Source organism: Bison bison, unplaced genomic scaffold, assembly GCF_000754665.1.
Source record: "Bison bison bison isolate TAMUID 2011002044 unplaced genomic scaffold, Bison_UMD1.0 scf7180017864460, whole genome shotgun sequence".
Taxonomy (NCBI): Eukaryota; Metazoa; Chordata; class Mammalia; order Artiodactyla; family Bovidae; genus Bison; species Bison bison.
The window spans coordinates 4,786,600-4,804,994 of record NW_011495022.1 but is presented as its reverse complement, the minus strand read 5'-3'; the positions used below and the strand labels follow the sequence as shown (position 1 = coordinate 4,804,994).

General features: G+C 52.7%; 3 protein-coding genes across 3 annotated transcripts in view; all 3 read left to right on the top strand.

The window, feature by feature from the left end:
• Positions 1-4,675: 4,675 nt before the first annotated feature.
• HOXD10 (homeobox D10) lies at positions 4,676-7,831 on the top strand. Its single transcript, XM_010859790.1, has 2 exons — positions 4,676-5,509; positions 6,865-7,831. Exons 1-2 carry the CDS (start codon positions 4,765-4,767, stop codon positions 7,140-7,142), a joined length of 1,023 nt encoding a protein of 340 aa, XP_010858092.1. The 5' UTR covers positions 4,676-4,764; the 3' UTR covers positions 7,143-7,831.
• A 2,238-nt stretch (positions 7,832-10,069) lies between these two features.
• HOXD9 (homeobox D9) lies at positions 10,070-13,016 on the top strand. The gene is made up of 2 exons (XM_010859791.1): positions 10,070-11,678; positions 12,032-13,016. Exons 1-2 carry the CDS (start codon positions 10,880-10,882, stop codon positions 12,271-12,273), a joined length of 1,041 nt encoding a protein of 346 aa, XP_010858093.1. The 5' UTR covers positions 10,070-10,879; the 3' UTR covers positions 12,274-13,016.
• Positions 13,017-16,884: 3,868 nt separating this feature from the next.
• The window catches only part of HOXD8 (homeobox D8), a 3,937-nt gene continuing 2,426 nt past the window's right edge, over positions 16,885-18,395 (top strand). The window contains exons 1-3 of the mRNA XM_010859817.1: positions 16,885-17,071; positions 17,712-17,923; positions 18,053-18,377. Of these exons, the coding sequence (XP_010858119.1) occupies positions 16,885-17,071; positions 17,712-17,923; positions 18,053-18,377 (724 nt within the window). The remainder of the gene's footprint in view (positions 17,072-17,711; positions 17,924-18,052; positions 18,378-18,395) is intronic.

Genomic DNA, 18,395 nt, shown 5'->3' with positions numbered 1-18,395 from the left:
GTGGCTGCGGGGAGCGGTAGACAGTCCCGGGGAATGTTTATACTTCAAGGTGTCTTGGAATGGTGTATGCATTTGAAGCAAACGGGGCTTTGCGTTTGACAGAACCCTGGCCACCCTTCCAAGCTGTCTGCTGGCTTTGAGCGTGGAGTTTGATTTTGGCACAAGCTCCTGAAAGCAGTTTTCTTTCCGTATGCCCTCCTCAACCCCATTCCCACCCCGAAAGCCCCTAACATTGCGGAGGGCCTGTGCCACCATCCAAGGACCGAAAGAGAAGTTCCAAAATGAAAGGTGCCAGTCCCTTCTTTCCTAAAGTTCACTGTAAAGCACACGCAACCCCGGAATTAGTGAGGACCTCCTCAACTTCGATGTCTTTGCCCCCTCCCTCCAGGCCCCAGACTAAAGATTCTGGGTCCACCCTTGGAAGTTGGCATCGGCTTCAGTGGAGGCTGGGGGCCGTGAGTCTCCCCACCCCATGGGAGGCGCCAGCCAGAGGCATTGATGTTCCCCGCGGGCACCCTGGCTCCTGCCTGTCTGACTGTGGGTCCAGCTTAGCTATTGTGAATCGACATTTCCCGGGGCCTAACCTGGGCCTCAGTCCAAGTGGGGTGAGAGTCCTCCTCCCCAAATGTCGTTGTGTTCCTCTTTAGCCAGCTCCAGCGGGGGCGCTTGTGGCCTTGGAGGGCCCCTTGGCCTTTGCTGGCAGCCTCTCCTAGACCACGAGTGCTCAGCAATCTGTGGTCCCTTTCCTCTCGGCAGCGCCCAAGTTGAGTCTAAAAAAGACCAGGGAATTGGGGAATTGGACCAGGACTTCTCCGGGCTGCAGACCTGACCTTTCTGGGATCATTCAGGGCATGTGGGGCTCATGGAGCATGGCCCCAGCATCTTGAGTCACTGAGGTCTCAGAGCTTGAAGTGAAGGGAGATTGGAAGAAGTAGGAGTCTTTTGTGTCTGCAAAGGGAAGAGGTTCCTAGGCTGCTGGTCCTTTTGCAATGTCTCCCTAGACCCGTCTTTGCATTGGTGGCGGCTTCTCTGGCCTCCCCAGTTGCCCTTTTGAGGTCTTTTCACATCGGCTGGGAGGTGCATGGTGCAACCCAGAAGGGTGCTTGGAGGAAGCAGCTTTTAAAATTTGTGCCCATCCATTCTGCCCCCCAAAAGTGGCACATCTCTGAGAGGTCACTCAGGGCCCAAAATCAGTGGATCCCCAGGTCCGCCCAGGCCCAGGGCCGCTGCCCTTCTTCCCTGTGACAGGAAGCGCAGATGCAAGTCACTTCTTGATTACAAATGCTAATTTCTTGCTGAAGCGACCCTTTTAATTTTTCTCTGGAAAGAACTGTGCCAGGGAGAAGGATGTCTTGATACAATTGTGGATATTCATCTCCTTTATGGTACAATATTGATTTATTATTAATGGTAACTGCTCCAACTGATCTAAAGATGATCGAAAACAGCAGCTATGTAGCTACCTTAAATACTTGGAAGCAAAATAAAGCCTGGCCTTGAAAACCCAGCCTTTTCATTCCATTTGCTTTATCTTAGCCTTAGGGTCTTAGACAAAGTTTCTATCCTCCCAGGCTCAGATCATTCTCTTCCTTGTATTGTTTCTATTTTGCTTGATTTTTATAATAAAATTCCTCCAAAATATTGGCAATTTCTGGCCTCAAGGAGCTGGTCTGAAGATAAAAATTTGAAAAAGAATAAATAGAATTTTGTGATAATAGATTCAAAATTATATCTGATACACATATTCCACCCCCTCCGGTGAGTGAAGATGACCTATTTAAAACCAAATCCAGTGTGGGAGTGACTGAGCCTGAAGGCGAAGGGAGCTGAAACAGAAAGGCTCCCCAAATTCAGGAGGCAGAGGTCCTGGTTAACGGCAGATATATCCCTTCGGTGAGGAATTGCTGGTTTTTAGCTTGGATGTTTTCTTCATGTATAAATAAAGATTATGAAAGGACATTTGATGGGCATAAAATTTGTGATGAGATTGAACACTCTTGCCTCTCTTGTGGGATAGGGAGAACTGGACAGCGGAGTTCCGGGCAGCTCCCTTGGTCGACAGGCAAGGGAGGACAGTACTGGAGCGCCAGGCTGGCGTCAGGGCGCCTGCCGAGAGCGTGTGCAGCGGGCACTTTGTCCAGCCCTGGGCACGCTTAGCTGTGGCTGAGATCATGATCTCCGCCTTGAGAGAAGGCAATTTTCGGGGTGCTAGTCCGTGGCTGTTAGCTTTGAACAGGACCTTAGCAGACTTGAGTCAAAAGTTGGGTTTTTTCCCCTGCCTTCCTCACTTCCCCACCCCCAAGCCTAAAAACAGCCACCCCTGCCGAAGGTAATGTTTAAACCTCCGCTTCCTTAGCCGGCATCCCGCAGCCGGAGCAGTTAGAGGCGCCAGGCTTTTAACCTGACAATGATGTTGTATTTGAACAGCTGCGTAAAGGTTTAAAAGGTCTGTCTCATTGCCACCGAGGAGTTTTTTTAAAAGGGGTTATTGTTTGGGCGAGGGCACTGTGAGGGGACAGCCGAAGCAGTCCCAAGGCCGAAAATAATGTCCAACGACTTTTTCCACCAGGCCAGGGGAGATTCCTTTTGGGGAGGGCTGGACAAAGGGTTTGCTGGAAAAGGTTTTTGTGAAGGAGTGAGCGGGCTACTACATCCACCAGTAGGCTGAGCATCGGGCTCCCAAAAAAAAAAAAAAAAAAGCAAGGCAGAAACCCAGTTTGCCCACAAGTTCAGTCTCTGGGCCTGAAATCCAAGGCCAGCCCCCGTGACAGGAGTGTGGGGAGAAGAAAACACGGATGCCTCCCCAGACAGAGAACTGGTTTACGATCAGAGTTTCCGGGGCCCATCTCCTCTCTCAGATGCAGGAAAGGGGATCCAGGAAGCCTGAGAATGGCTCCAGTGCCCTAGCCGGGCCCCTCACCCAAGGCAAACCTTTGGAAATCAAGTTTAAAGCTCCCTGCTGCTGCCCTGAGGCCTCGGCTTCCGAAGGACTGCTCACCGCCTGCAACAGAGAACGAGGGAGGAAGTTGTTGAAGAAGTTTCTCATAAAACTGAGTTTCCATGGTGGTGATGGTGGTTGTTCTTTTAATGAGGTCGACCACAACCCCAGACCAAATCCTTTTTATAGAACTTTCCCTCACCAAAGGAAACAGAAGACTAAGGTTCTCTCACCTCCTTTTTTCCCTCCCTTCCCTTATCCAAACAAAACCTTCTCAAATAATTTTAGGAATTGCCCAAAACTGTAAAACTCAACTTCTGACAAAAGTATAGCTTTTAATGTTTGACAATTTGTGTTAAAACAAAAATTGACCTTCTTGGTTAGTAGCAAGGGGGAAAAATCAATAGTATAATTTTCAATAATTCATAAAGCGAACGCCATTATGCTAAATCTTAACTATTAATCTTATCCTTTACAAAGTCTCGATTGATTTGTTAATAAAATATCTTCCCGTGTGTGGCAACAGCGGGTATAACTCTTTAAAAACCTTCAGAAGCAAGAAAATTACCAAGTAACCCAAGAATGTAGATGAGAATTTTATTGATCGCCCTGATTCTTCTTAATATGTATTAATAAATTCCACAACCTTTTGTACCTTGCACTTGTCAAAAACCAATGCTTTTACAAAATCCATAAAAGGAAAACATATTTTTCTTTGCAGAAGAACCATATGACACCTTTGCATCACTCTCTCCTGCTTGGCCCAGTCAATTTTCTAAAACTTCTGGAGTCAGAGGGTGAGAGTTTCCCCTTCCTAGAAAACATTCTTTTCTCTCTTCTTCCTTCCTTCCTCTTTGCCCTCTATTTTCAGGGCGTGTGGGGAGGGAAACCTCGGTTTAGTTGGTTTAGTTCTTCCGCTAAGAACCCGGGGGTGGGGGGACGCTTTCGCGGATGCCGCGCTGCTGGCGAGGGACTGTCTCCAGGCTGAAAGCTCCCAGCGGCCCGGCCCGCAGAGGTCGGGGTGTGGTTCCCTGAAGAGCCGAAGGCTCGAGTAGCCCACCGGGGCGCAGAGGCGCCGGGAGCTGGGGCGGGCTGGCGGGCCGAGGCAGAGGACAGTGCCGGGGCCGGGCCGGTCCTCGGGGCTCCGCGGTGCTGGTCAGCTGCGTGGCCTCTCGGCCCTCGCGGCCCTTCTCGACTCCACTCCCCAGGATATCTTGGACGCGTCTAAGGCGCCAGAGCTCTTTCCTGTGGACTCCTGGGGTGGGATGTCTCAGAGTCTGGGGAGTCCAACTCACCTTCCCAGGCTGTCCGAGACAAAATGAACCAGGCTGGGCCCCCACCCACCGCCCTGGCCCCGGCCCTCTCGGGCGCCTTCTGCCTGGGTGTGTGCGGGGAATGCTTCTGTGTGCTGGCGCCACGGCGCCCGGGCTGCCCTCCCCGCGTGTGTCCTCCCGGAGACCCCTCGGGCCGAGCCTTTCCTTCCGCCTGCGGGCCCAGAGGCTGGAGTGGGGGACGCGAGTGGGGCGGGCGGGCAGAGCGAGCCCCGGGAGGCCGGCGGGCGGCGGAGAGCGCTGCGCCGGTTGTCTCCAGCGCGCACTATCGCGGGCGCGTAGTAGATGTCGCTGTTGTCCGCGCTTACGCGGCCGGCTGGCCGGGCTCTGGAGCACGTGACCTGCGAGGAGGCTGCGGCTCAAGGCCATTTTCAAATCTCATTGGCTTGGTTGTCATGTGGTCGGCAGAGGCATCCACAATTACACGGGGAATGTTTTCCTAGAGATGTCAGCCTACAAAGGACACAATCTCTCTTCTTCAAATTCCTCCCCAAAATGTCCTTTCCCAACAGCTCTCCTGCTGCTAATACTTTTTTAGTAGATTCCTTGATCAGTGCCTGCAGGAGTGACAGTTTTTATTCGAGCAGCGCCAGCATGTACATGCCACCACCTAGCGCAGACATGGGGACCTATGGAATGCAAACCTGTGGACTGCTCCCGTCTCTGGCCAAAAGAGAAGTGAACCACCAAAATATGGGTATGAATGTGCATCCTTATATACCTCAAGTAGACAGTTGGACAGACCCGAACAGATCTTGTCGAATAGAGCAACCTGTTACACAGCAAGTCCCCACTTGCTCCTTCACCACCAACATTAAGGAAGAATCCAATTGCTGCATGTATTCTGATAAGCGCAACAAACTCATTTCTGCTGAGGTCCCATCGTACCAGAGGCTGGTCCCTGAGTCCTGTCCCGTTGAGAACCCCGAGGTTCCTGTCCCTGGATATTTTAGACTGAGTCAGACCTACGCCACCGGGAAAACCCAAGAGTACAATAACAGCCCCGAAGGCAGCTCCACAGTCATGCTCCAGCTCAACCCTCGCGGCGCGGCCAAGCCGCAGCTCTCGGCCGCCCAGCTGCAGATGGAAAAGAAGATGAACGAGCCAGCGAGTGGCCAGGAGCCCACCAAAGTCTCCCAGGTGGAGAGCCCCGAAGCCAAGGGCGGCCTTCCGGAAGAGAGGAGCTGCCTGGCAGAGGTCTCCGTGTCCAGTCCCGAAGTACAGGAGAAGGAAAGCAAAGGTCGGTATGAGCAGAGTTGTCACCCCAGCGGGGCGCGCAGCCCTGGAACCGGCAGAGAGAGGGAACACCCGGGTGCCCAGTGCTGAACCGGCAGCCTGGGGCCCCGACTGGCAGGTGCCTCTCCTCCCGTCTTTTAGAAGGGCAGTCTTAATCCCGAGATGGTTTCCTCTTCTGCCGCGCTGCCCTGACCCTCCTGGCTAGTCCTGGCCCCGTGCTGATGGCGCCTGGACAGAGGAAGGGCTTGCCGGGTTTATTTTTCCTGAGCTAGACCTGAAATGCAACAAAAGAGCGCAAATGAGACCTGAGGCTGGTAAACGCGGCCCCAGAACCTCCTTTCTCCCGCTCAGATTTGCAGTCCCAGCCATGCCTTTCACTCAATGATGATTTTAAGGTGGTCCAAGGTACTGTGTTCGTGTTCAAGTGTATGCACCCCGCATCCTGCGAGCTTGGGGACAGCAAGGGGAACGAGATGGCTGGACCAGTTGGTGCTTGGGCTGGAGAACAGGGCTCCCTGCCTCTGCGGGGCTAGGTAACCTTGGCTTTGTCTGGGGAAAGTGCGGAAAGCTTTGCAGTCCTTTTGCAAAGGGGGCAAAGGCATAAGGGAGGGAGAATGGAATGTGCATGGCCCACCCGGCAGGGCCAGCCTTAGGGCTGGATAGGGCAAAGAGCCAGGGGCTCTGGCTTTTCTGCCCCCGATCCTCTGCCCCAGTGCTCAGAGTTGGGCCACAGCAAGGAGCTACATTTCTCATTTCTGGGAGAATGCTTTTGTGTGGGGGCAAGAAAGCACAAGAATTCAGGAAATTCTGGGGCATAAAACTATGCCCAGGCAGGGCGGAGAAGGTGTACTTGGTTCCTCTGGTATCTTTTGAAAGAGAATTGGTATCTCTAAGCCTGGCTATGGGGCTCCCCGCCTGCCTGGGAGAAGTGGGGAAGAAGTGGCAGGTTTGGGGATCCGAGGCAGCAGTGGGATTCGTAGGCTTGTCAGACTGTGGTTTGCTTCTTCCACTCTAGCCCTGTTGTGAGATGATCATTTAGAATGTTGCTGGTGAGATCCTGAAAGTTTACTATTGTACTAATATTTTGTGCAGGTCAGAAAGTAGAGAGAGAGAGAGAGAGAACGCTGACACAGACGGCAAGAATACCCACCCATTTGTGTCATTTTGGGTACTTTAACTAACCTGGCATCATTTACAAATATCTTTCAGGGCCCACCTCATGTGAGTAATGTTTAATGCAAGCATTTCCCAAAGCGGCCTGGCTGCCAGCGGGGTCATGGCCAAGGGTAAATTTGAACAGATTGAGAGAAAAAAAAAAATTCTTGATTTTTTTTCTTCTTCTCCCTTTAATTTTGTTAGAGGAAATCAAGTCTGATACTCCAACCAGCAATTGGCTCACTGCAAAGAGTGGCAGAAAGAAGAGGTGCCCTTACACTAAGCACCAAACGCTGGAATTAGAAAAAGAGTTCTTGTTCAATATGTACCTCACCCGCGAGCGCCGCCTAGAGATCAGTAAGAGCGTTAACCTCACCGACAGGCAGGTCAAGATTTGGTTTCAAAACCGCCGAATGAAACTCAAGAAGATGAGCCGAGAGAACCGGATCCGAGAACTGACCGCCAACCTCACCTTCTCTTAGGTCCGAGGCCCGTCAGAGGCTAGGATCGGAGAGGGGCGTCGAGTTCCAGGGCCGAGTGCTGGAGGACTGGGAAGGCGGAAACAAAACCTTCAATGCTCTTTGTTTTTTGAATTTTTTTTTTTTTCCTGCTAGAATGTGACTTTGGGGTCATTCTGTTCGTGCTGCAAGTGATCTGTAATCCCTATGAGTATATATATATATATATATTAAAAAAACTAGCACGTGTAATTTATTATTTTTTTTCATCGTAATGCAGGGTAACTATTACTGCGCATTTTCATTTGGCTCTTAACTTATTGGAACTGTAGAGCATCCATCAATCCACTCGTCCGTCCAGCAATGTGACTTTTTCATGTTTTTCCTAACACAAAAGGTCTCTGTGTGTGGTTAGTCCATGAGCTCATGGCGTTTTGAATACATCCAGTACTTAAAAGTACTTAAATTACATATATATTTAAAAAGATTAAAACCCACAAGCTTTGGGGGGAGGGGGACTAAAAAAGCACATTACAATGTATCTTTTTGCAAATGAGTCTAGCAGTTGTCCTTGGTGAGATGGAATATTGACTGACTTTGCCTTGTAGCCTTTCCCTTGTGGTGCATCTGTGGTTTGGTAGAAGTACAACAGCAACCTGTCCTTTCTGTGCATGTTCTGGTCGCATGTATAATGCAATAAACTCTGGAAACGAGTGCACTCCCTCTGCTTTCTGAAATGGAAATATGTTGTGATGGAGATGAAAGACTTTGGTGAGATTATCTTCCTGTTAAACTGCTTGTTTGGGGCAGTTGCGGGGGTGGTAGAGAGTAGGGGAAGGGATATGGGAGAGAAAAGCTGAAGGGGGCCTTTGGTGCTGAAATTTTTGGCAGTGGTGGGGGAGTGATAATCCAGGCTGTGCCTGCTGTTTTTCTAGTTGGGAAGAAGGAGGGTCCTGTCTCCCCCTCCCCTCATGATAGTAACATAATTAATTTGTCAGTGGTTGTGAACTTTCCTCTAGCCTGAGCCTGGTAAGTAAACCTGTGCCCAAACCGCATTTTCCTCGAAGCTCCCCACTTGTGTGTCTTCCTTTCTTTGGTTTTGGTTGTGTTATTTTAATGCTTTCAGTGGAGTCTTGGTGATTTCTAGCTGTGTACCATCGTCAGGGACTAGGTCGAAATCAGTCTTGCCCACCTGGAAGCCGCGGGGCCTCCATTACAGGAGCAAAGACAAGCAGCAGCTTAGCATTGCATCGGATCCATTTCTGCTCCCCTGTTCTTATCCCTACCCCCATTCCAAGCACAAGATAGCCAGGCCACAGTGAAGCCAAAGATGAGTGAGTTTTCTCATCCCACTTTGCCGTGGTTTCCTTGTAGAAGGATTTTATGTTCAGTGATTCCCTTTTGGTGGCCTACATGAAAAAAAAAAAAAATTGAAGGAAGGAAAGCCTTTCACCAGTTAATTCTCCCTCCATTTAATTACAAACTGCTGGTTGGAGCCATTATATCTGGGAGGCAAGAAAATGTACAAAAGGTGACCGAAAGAATTTGCAGATGAACATGACTTCCCATGAAGTCCAATGTTCCAGTTGTTACCATGGCCCAGAAAACTCCAGCTATCTTTCCCCTGTGTATGAGTGTGCATATAGATAGATGGATAGATACATAGATTGACTGATGGATTGCAGGATCCTCAGCCCACGAGAGTCAATACTTTTCTAGTCCTGACAGGGAGAAGAGGAGAGGCCTTGGGGGGATGAGCTGACAGAGAATTCGTTACCCTAGGTTGTGCTGTGGTTTCAAAAGGTCTCCAGTAGACTCAAGCAGCTTCCTTGACAAATCCTTGGATTTATCAAAGGGCAAATGAAAATGACAAATCCTTTTCGTGTCCCCCCCCAACTTTTCCGCTAAAAACAATCTCTTTAAGGGGGCCTCAGCCTTAAAACCCTCGACCAAGAGTCCTTGGGAGACTCAGTAATTATTCAGAGTTTTAAACTTCCCTGCCGAAAACAGAGATTATTTTCCAGGTCCAAGACAGAAAGCTTTAGGGGAGCCATTTCCTAGGGTGGAAGATGGATGGCATCAGTGCCAGGTTGGGAACACTGGAATAGATCTGCCCAGACCTCCATTGGTTGGGCAGGAGAAGGAAGGCAGTTTTAGCTTCTCAGTTTACCTCCTGCGATGTGGGGAGCACCATTCGTTGTTGACAAGGGGTCATGTCTCAGAGGAAAATCTGGGCTACAGGCAGAGGCAGCTCCTCTGGAATAAAATCAGAAAGCCTTTGGCAAAGGCAATCAATCAGACCATAAGTAGCCATTTCCCCCTTCCTTTCAGGGGCTCAAGGTGGGCTGGGAGCCCCCCAAGGGTGCTCTGGGCAACTTGTAGAGCGAGGAATATATTCTCCACCCGCCGACGCCCGACTGCTTTTTGTCTCGGCTCCCAGCCGGGCTTCCGAGGCTTTGTACCATGGATTTGGGAGTGACAATGGGCATTTACCTCAGATTCAAGGCTGCCTAGCCTTACCTTTGGAGACTGGGGGAAAAAAAGTGGGGAGGAGGGAGAGGAAGAAAGAAAAGAATTCGTAAGAGTAGCCCAAGGACCAGGGCTTTTTTTAGAGATCTCCGGAATTCACTTGGACGCCTCCAAGTGAGAACCAAGGGGAGCGGCCTGGCCCAGGGAAATGCTGTTCCGATGGCCATTCTTGAGGCACGGTCGGGGCGGCAGCGGGGTGCGGGCCTGCGCTGCCATTTGGGTTCTGCCCTATGGCGTGTTCTCTTCCAGGACCTTTCCAGAAGTCCCGGAGAAGACAAGGCACCCCGGCCGCCACGGTCCGCGCGGTGCTGACTGCCAGCTTGCGGACACTTCCGAAGGCAGAATGAGCCCGGGCGGTGGCCGCCGGCCGCGCCCAGCCCAAGGGCCAGGCCGCCCCAGCTCAACCCTCCGGCCTCGGCGTGTGCTCAGCCTCACGTCGAGGGTGTGTGTCTGCGCGGGCGTGTGTGAGTGTGGTAGGGGGAGGGGGGCCTTTCGAGCTGCTCCATCCGTCCGTTTTATTAGGGACACATTAATCTATAATCAAATACACCTCATAAAATTTTTATTGAAAGGCATAATATCATTACAGAGGTCTTCCACCTGTTTTAAACAACACGACAAGCTGTGAGAGAGCGTGTGTGGGTGTGCGTAGGCAGGGGTGGGCTGGGGCCGGGAGAGAAGCACCGGGAGAACTCCCCTCGGGCGCCAGGGGGCCGCCTCGGAAGGCCGGCCTGCCTCTGGCCGCACAGGCTCGCGCTCCCCGCCCCCGGCCGCTCTGGGCTCTGCCAAGTGCTCGGTGCGCCCAGAACTCACGGCCGGGAGCTCGGAGCCCAGACGCTTGAGGAGGCAGCCCCAGTCGGGACTGCAAGACCGAGGGCGGCAATAAGAGGCGACAAATAGTCCCCAGCGCCTCCTGCGGCCGCGGTCGGGGCGCGTGGTCCCAGTCGCCACCGGGTTGGCCGAGTCAGGCCGGGCCGAGCTCGGCTCACGGGCCGGGACCCGTGGGCTCTAATTGTTGCTCTTATGTTGATGATGATTTTTTTTTTTTAAATCACAGCAGCCCCCAGTTTAGCGGACTGATTTACTCCTGGTATTGGTAAATATGATCACGTGGGCCGCGCGACCAATGGTGGAGGCTGCAGCCTGCGAACTAGTCGGCGGCTCGGGCGCCGGCGGGGAGCGGCGCCGCGGCGGGCAGTGTAACCTTGGGTGGGAGCGCGGGGCGCCTCAAAATGTCCTCCAGTGGCACCCTCAGCAACTACTACGTGGACTCGCTCATAGGCCATGAGGGCGACGAGGTGTTCGCCGGGCGCTTCGGACCTCCAGGGCCTGGCGCGCAGGGCAGGCCCGCAGGTGTGGCCGACAGCCCGGCCGCTGCCGCCGCCGAGTTCGCCTCGTGTAGTTTTGCCCCCAAATCGGCCGTGTTCTCCGCCTCGTGGTCCGCGGTGCCCGCCCAGCCCCCGGCGGCGGCGGCGATGAGCGGCCTTTACCACCCATACGTGCCCCCGCCGCCCCTGGCCGCTTCCGCCTCCGAACCCGGCCGCTACATGCGCTCCTGGATGGAGCCGCTGCCCGGCTTCCCGGGCGGTGCGGGCGGCGGCGGCGGCGGCGGCGGCGGCGGTAGCGGCGGTGGCCCGGGCCCCGGTCCCAGCCCCGGCCCCAGCGGCCCACCCAACGGGCGCCACTACGGGATTAAGCCTGAAAGCGGAGCGGCACCGACCCCCGCCGCCGCCCCCACCACCTCCACCTCCTCCACTTCCTCGTCTTCCTCCTCCAAAAGGACTGAGTGCTCCGCGGCCCGAGAGTCCCAGGGGAGCGGCGGTCCCGAGTTCTCTTGCAACTCGTTCCTACGGGACAAGGTGGCAGCGGCGGCGGCTGGGGGAACCGGGCCCGGGGCGGGGATTGGATCCGGGTCCGGGGCAGGCGGCACATCGGAGCCCTCAGCTTGCAGCGACCACCCGAGCCCGGGCTGTCCGCTGAAGGAGGAAGAGAAGCAGCATTCGCAGGCGCCGCAGCAGCAACTTGACCCAAGTAAGTGCAAAAGAAATTGCCCCCTGATTTATTGCTGAAACCTGTAAGGCTCGAATGTGCAAAACTGATAGTTTTACTAACCTATAAAAACGTCTAGACGCCTACCCTAGCCTGGGCGAGCTACACGCATCCATAAAAAAAGCGTCCCATAACCACCTACCCTGGGCACGCGGTTTGTACGGTAAACAGAGCTCGGGCATTAAGGCTTTTTATGATAATTCCCCCCCCAAGTTGTGAAAACCGGCCATCCTTGGTGAAATTAATTTAACGACCTTTTCTCTCCCCCACCCCGTTGTCTCTCCCTGCCTCCCCTCCGCCCCTCGCTCCCCTTCTTCAAACCCCCCTCTTCATAGACAACCCCGCAGCAAACTGGATCCACGCTCGCTCCACCCGGAAAAAGCGCTGTCCCTACACCAAATACCAGACGCTTGAGCTGGAGAAGGAATTCCTCTTCAACATGTACCTCACTCGGGACCGGCGCTATGAGGTGGCAAGGATTCTGAACCTCACAGAGAGACAGGTCAAAATCTGGTTCCAGAATCGTAGGATGAAAATGAAAAAGATGAGCAAGGAGAAATGCCCCAAGGGAGACTGACCCGGCGAGGCGCCAGCAGGACCGCTCTGCTTTGCAATGGCAGTGGGGTTTTTTTCTTTGTGGGTGCTTGATTTCCAGAACTTCTCCAGCCATTCGGACATTCCCCCCACCCCATTTTATGTAGAAGTGACTGTGTGGTTGGTTTCTGTGAGGTAATTTGGGGGACTCTGTATTTGCTCGCTTATGTGTTGGAGAAACCAAGTGGCTTTGGGGTTTTGCCCTATCCTGCTCCCCTCTTTTCCTGTTCCGTTGGTTCCTTAGGAAATGCCATATTTTGTGAGTGCACGCTGGTTTGAGAAGTCCTCTCCTGTGTAAATGTCTCCTATATTTCTGAAAAGTGCTGTAGTTTAGCCCCGAGCGCTGCTTAGCGCTGCTCAAGCAGGGGCCAAGCGCACCCAATTTCCGAGAGCGAAGGCAGAGCGACGACGGTGCGGAGGCCTGCCCGGGCCGAGCCGTGGCCGTGTTGCCCACCGGTTAAGAAAGCCCCTTTTCCTCAGGGAGGCCGCGGTCCCTCCACTGAGATCTGGAATGAGGCTGAAAGAGGAGCCCAGGGCCGCCGGTGGGTCAGGGGTTTCTTCTCAGTGCACTGGAGGAGCCGCACTCTCCCTGGGAGGGTTTGGCTCGCGTGGGCGGCCGCGGGTGTAGGCCCTCCCGGTTCCTGCCTGAGGACCAGTTGTAAATGCTACCGCTTCCTACCAATAAATGCTGACCTAATCAAATGGAGCCCAGACGCTGGCCCTGAACACTGTGTGCTTGCTTTCTCTGCCTCTTTGCAAAATATCACCCTTATGGGACTTCTTCCCCATCTTGGGGAAGGATACTCTGCTAAAAATCCATGGCCCTTCCACCTGAGAGGTCTCTGATGTGCCTCTGAGCCTCGCTTTGGTTGGGCAGACTGCAGCATAGAGCACAGCCCCCCCTCACCTCCCCCGGGGAGCCCTAGGCGGTCTTGTCCCAGCCTGCTTCCAGTGCCTCGGCGAACTCTGTACCCGGGACCCAGTGTCAGCATTGCAGCAGAACCGGCAGAGCCGATGGACCCCAGAAACCAAGGGACCTTCTTTCTAGGGCTTTGACATACCGCACCCCATGTCTCCCTCAGCTCACGGAGTCGCAGCCATCAACACCCCCGCTTCCCCTCTCCCCCCTACGCAACCAGGGAAAGGCCAACTCAGCACCCTGGGGCAACTCCAGTTGCGCGGGGCTGGCTGGCTCCGGGAGGGCTGAGCCGGTTAGGCTATGAGCTTCCGCCCCTCCCCACAGGAGCCCCGAAGTGACCTTAGAAGATCAAAATGGTCAAGGCTCTCCTCCGCAGCTATCCCCACCCCGCTCCCCCCTCCCCCACCCAGTTTCTGTGTTTAGCCCCCAGCTCGGCCCTCCGAGGGCCGCTTTCAGAGGCTAAAATGAAGGTCATTGTAAGTGAGGATTTGGGCCCAACACAGCCTTTGCAGGCCCGAGAGGCGGCGGCGCCGGGTGGCCTGGGCTGGGCGGAAGGCGGGGGCGATGGCAGAGTTTTGGGGGGATCCGGATGAAAGAGGGGACATGAAGGAAAAGCAGAGGGGGGCAGGGAGGGAAATCCAAGGCCCAGATCCGGCAGAAGGTGCTGCGTACCCCCCGCCCCTGCGGCCAACCCGATACCTTGGGCTCTTTGAAAACAGGAAGAGCCAAGGTGTCATAAAGCCATCGAGTCGGCGAGACGTCTGGAGGTAATGAGTTTACAACAGGCCCGGCGCTTCGCTTTGAAAGCATCTCATTTTGATGTTTGTGTTTGTGGGAGGAAAGGAAAAATGCAGACAAAACTGGGTCTTAAAATCTGGACAATAAAATATAAACAGGACTCCGTTGGACTAAGAAGACAGGGGCTGGGGAGCCCCGAATGAGGTGTGAGCACCTAGGAAATAAAAATGGGGGCAGTAGGAAGGAGGAGACAATACAGTTCTGATTTTAAAAATAAGCTGGGTATAGAAGTAGCCAGTGGGTGGCTCTCAATAATATTTGACTATGGCCGCCGTTAGCTCCTTTTTAAAAAAGGAAAATACGTCTGTTATTTGGGGGTTGGGAGAGTTAGTGCTCTTGGGTCGTTTACTTAGGCCGAGCATCTCCCAGCCGCATGGTCGAGGGAAAGAGATGAAGTTACCACTTAAATGACCTTTCACAAAAATATCTAGCCCTCCGCTCCAAACACAGAGCAAAAATATTGTTGGAAATTATTTGTTTGCTTATAGATAAATTAATCGTTACAGCTGAATTGGAGGAAAGCATTTTAGAAAATGAGAAAAAAAAAAAAAAAAAGATCAGCCTCTTAGGAAACACCTAAACTGATTAAAGTCTTCACTTTTAAAAAAAAAACTCAAGTGGAATGCTCAGCCAATTCATTTTGCTCTGTGACTTTTGATATACATTTAATATCTCATTTATTGTGCTTAGAAGTTCCAATGAACACACCCCAACGGGGCCTTTCCAGACAGGCATTCAGAGATAAATCAAAAACGTTTTTAATTTGCCTTCTATCCCCACCCCCATTGTCCAGTGAAATGGGCCTGAAGCATTAAAATTACGAAGTAGCTAACATTCAGGATTTAATGCTACATGTAAGAGCTTTAAAAGAAAAAATGAACGAATTTAACTTCTGTAATTTCTTAGCTTTTGAAGTCCGTGGCTCCACTGTTAAAAAAAAAAAAAAAAAGGCCTATAGCAGTTGATATTTAGAAAGTTATGATCTGGTTGAATCTTACCCATCCTGTAATTGTGGGCGATTACAGAATGGGGACTTACTATGTCTGGCAAAAGAAGGGCTGGAAGCTTTTGAAAAAGACACTACTGGAAGCTCTCGGGAGCAGAAATATCTTTGGCATTCAGGAGCCTCTGTTTTCTGCACTTGACTTGTCGACAATCAAAGAGATGAAAGCATTATTAGTGTCAGCGATCCAAGCTCCAGTCAAACTAAAGAACAAGATTGGAATTGGTTTGAGTTGAATAAAGAGAAGTTAAGCTCTCTCTGTTAGAGGTGGCATTTGGCCACTAGAGAGCGCCGTTGCTCCATTTTGTGATCGTAAAGCTGGCGTTGCGGTGGAAGAAGGGCTTGGTTAAAGATACTTACAATCCTATGTTAGATTCCAAATTAGGATAAATTTAACCAAAAAGAATCAATGTGCACTATTACATTCTCCAGAAGTATTTATTATGTATAAAATTTTGGCTTAGGATTTCAGAAAACTTGGACTGTGGCACAGTTGAAAACTTTACGTTAATGCATTGTATCAAAACAGAAAAGTGTAAAAGAATACATGTTTACGAAGTTAATCGCACTCTGTTCCCATTCAGATTATAAACGGAATGCTTGAAGGAAAAAAAATTAAACTGTTTTGTCCCAAGAGGAAATGTTGTCTTAAAATGTTTTCGTAATTAGGCCAGAATGTGTGTAGAAATGACTTTGTAGTGTCTGTGTTTCTTTTTCGCCCCCTCAGGAATCACAAAGTTCTAGAAAGTGCTTTGTATTATTGACATCTGGACTCTCTCTTCTTTCCCCCCATTCCATTCCAAAATCCACTATCGAGGGTTTAAACATGCGCGCGCGCGCACACACACACACACACACACACTCCAAACAGTGAAATTAAAAGGCACGATTACAAAGTTTGTTTCAAGGCTTTATTGAAAATAATTACTCTTTTAATTGGGTATTTGCAAGATTGGAGTACAAATCGTTAACCGTCCGAATCAGTTCCTTCGCCTAGGGATTTAAAGGAAGTTTTTAACCTGGTGATAACCGGCAGAAAACAACAACAGCAACAAAACCCGGACCCCTCACCACTCACACAGCAATACTAATTTTAAAATAAGACATGCCTTTATAATCTGCAGATTCATTAGCAAACCGTTTACCTTCACTATTTTCAGCTATTCCCTGTACAAATAAACATTATCTTGTTATGCCTTTCCGTCTCGACCTTATTTTCTCCATTTGCAAAATAATAATATTCTGTCCACCCGGACTAACCTCAGGATCTCACCCACGAGCTGGGCCAACCCACAAGGGGCAAGATGGTAGTTGAAATCAGTCGCCTGCTACGCCTTTGGGAGCTGTCTGGGGGTTTTTAGACATTGTGATTTGTCGTAAAAAGCCAGTAAGGTGTGTTTAAGTTCTAGCGGGGGCGTCCTCGGTGGGCTGAGAGAGTGTTTCTGAGGTCGGCTCCCGTGGGCCGGGCGCCCTCAACAACAATGATTATCCCAAGAAAAAGGGTCACCCAAAGACCCACGAAAAAGGGCAGAGTAGGCAAAGGAAAACACACTCAGCAGAGACCTATTACATTTATTGGACACTGAACATCATCAACACAGGAGTAGAGGTGGGGGGAAGAAGAAGGGGAGAGAGAAGGCGAATTGGTGGTGTAACGTCAAGAGGCTTCAGAGCCAGTTTCTAAAATCAGGAATATTTTTCCGATTCACACTCGATTTGCCCACGGGACACGGGACGTTTCTCTTCCTCGTCCTTCATAGAATGAGTTTGCTTTCTTTACCTTTGGAAAAATTAGTAACTTTTTAAGTTGAACACGGCGCCTGTTCTCGGCACTAACTTCACAAGCTTGTTGCATGAACTAGAATCGTTAGAAGATGGGCGCCGCCTGCAGCTGCTTGGAACCGGCATGTTCCGAACGCCGGCCCGGAGGCTCCTTGGGGGGCTCCCGAGTGTCGGTTCCCCGACCTCCGCCCGGGGCCACCGCCTGCCGAGGTCCTCTCCATGCAGGGGCTGAGACCCGGAGCCGCGCGTCCTGCCGGAGAAAATACCAGCCTCCCCAGCGTGAGTCCTCCGCGGCTTGGAACATTTCTGTCTGCTTTTCTATTTACTCCCTCAGCAATGCTAATGTTTCCCCTCCCCACATTCTTCAGGCTGCCCCCTGCGCCTGGTACTGACGTCTATCAAGGGTGAAATGATGGAAACTATATTCATGGGCATGATTTCCATTAAATATCAATTAACCTGGGAGCCTCAGCCAGGCGTGCAGTGCGTCAAGGGTAAATGTACATCTCATTTCCACAAGGCCCACTCGGCTGGAAAAGAAGGGCTTACTTAGATTCGCTTTGATAATGCACTTTGGTATTGAGGTCACCTTTGTGGCCTTTAATCAAGCCACTTGGATAGGACCTAACTCAAATATTCAGTCCGGATCGTCTACACGGCTTGTCCTCGTTCCTTGGGCTGCGCCCGCGTGTCCAGAGGCGCAAAAGCCACGGCCAACCTCTGAGGGGTTGCTCCAGGGGCCGGGGAGGGAGTCATTTGCTCCACAGTCTCCTGGGAGTGGCCTCCCTGCCTCCCCCCTCCCCCACCCTCAAGTGTAAGGCTCTGCGGTGCCCCCGCCCTGCCGGCCGTGGCCCGCATTCCCTGGGCCCCGGGGGCACGGCGAGCCCTTGGCAGTGCGGTTTTATGGGCCCCCTTTAAGGCTGGCGGAGGCATCTCCGCGCCAGCGTGAGGCGTCCCGTCGGGTGCAGTGATGTCGCCTCCGCGCGGATCCCTCCGCGCGGTTATCTCGCGTCCATCTCGCTCCCTCTCCCTGCAGTGGCGTGGTGCGAAAACTGCCTCGCCGGGGCGCACCGGGGCGGCAGCCTCGGCAGCGGCGGCGAGAGCGGTGGGAGGGGGCTGCGGGGGGGCGAGGTGAGAGGTGGCGGCGGGCAGAGGGTGTTTTTTTTCCTTTTCCCTCCAGAGCGGGGGTTTGTAAACCGAAGCCAAAGAGTGTCTCCGTGGGCCGGGAGCACTTTTTTTTGTTTGTCCCGGTGCGCTCAGGGCCGCCTGGTGCCTGAGAGGAAAGAGTGGAGGCAGCGGGGCAGGTCACCCGGGGTGTTGGCGAGTTTATTGCGGCCAAGCCGGCGCGCGCCGGGAGAGGCCGGGCGGGCAGTGGAACGCGGGGGCTGGGTGAGGCCCTGCGACCCGCGAGGGAGGCGGCGCGAGGTCGAGGCGGCGGGCGCGAGAGAGGAGCATGAGCGCCCAGTAGCGGAGTGCCCGCGGTTGCGGGGTCTCAGAAGCGGCGGGCGGGCGGGTGGCAGCAGCAACGTAGCCCGGCGGCCCCAGTGGCGCGAGCAGCCGCCCCAGAGGCCCCCGCGGCAGTGCGGTGGCGCTGAGGCGCGCT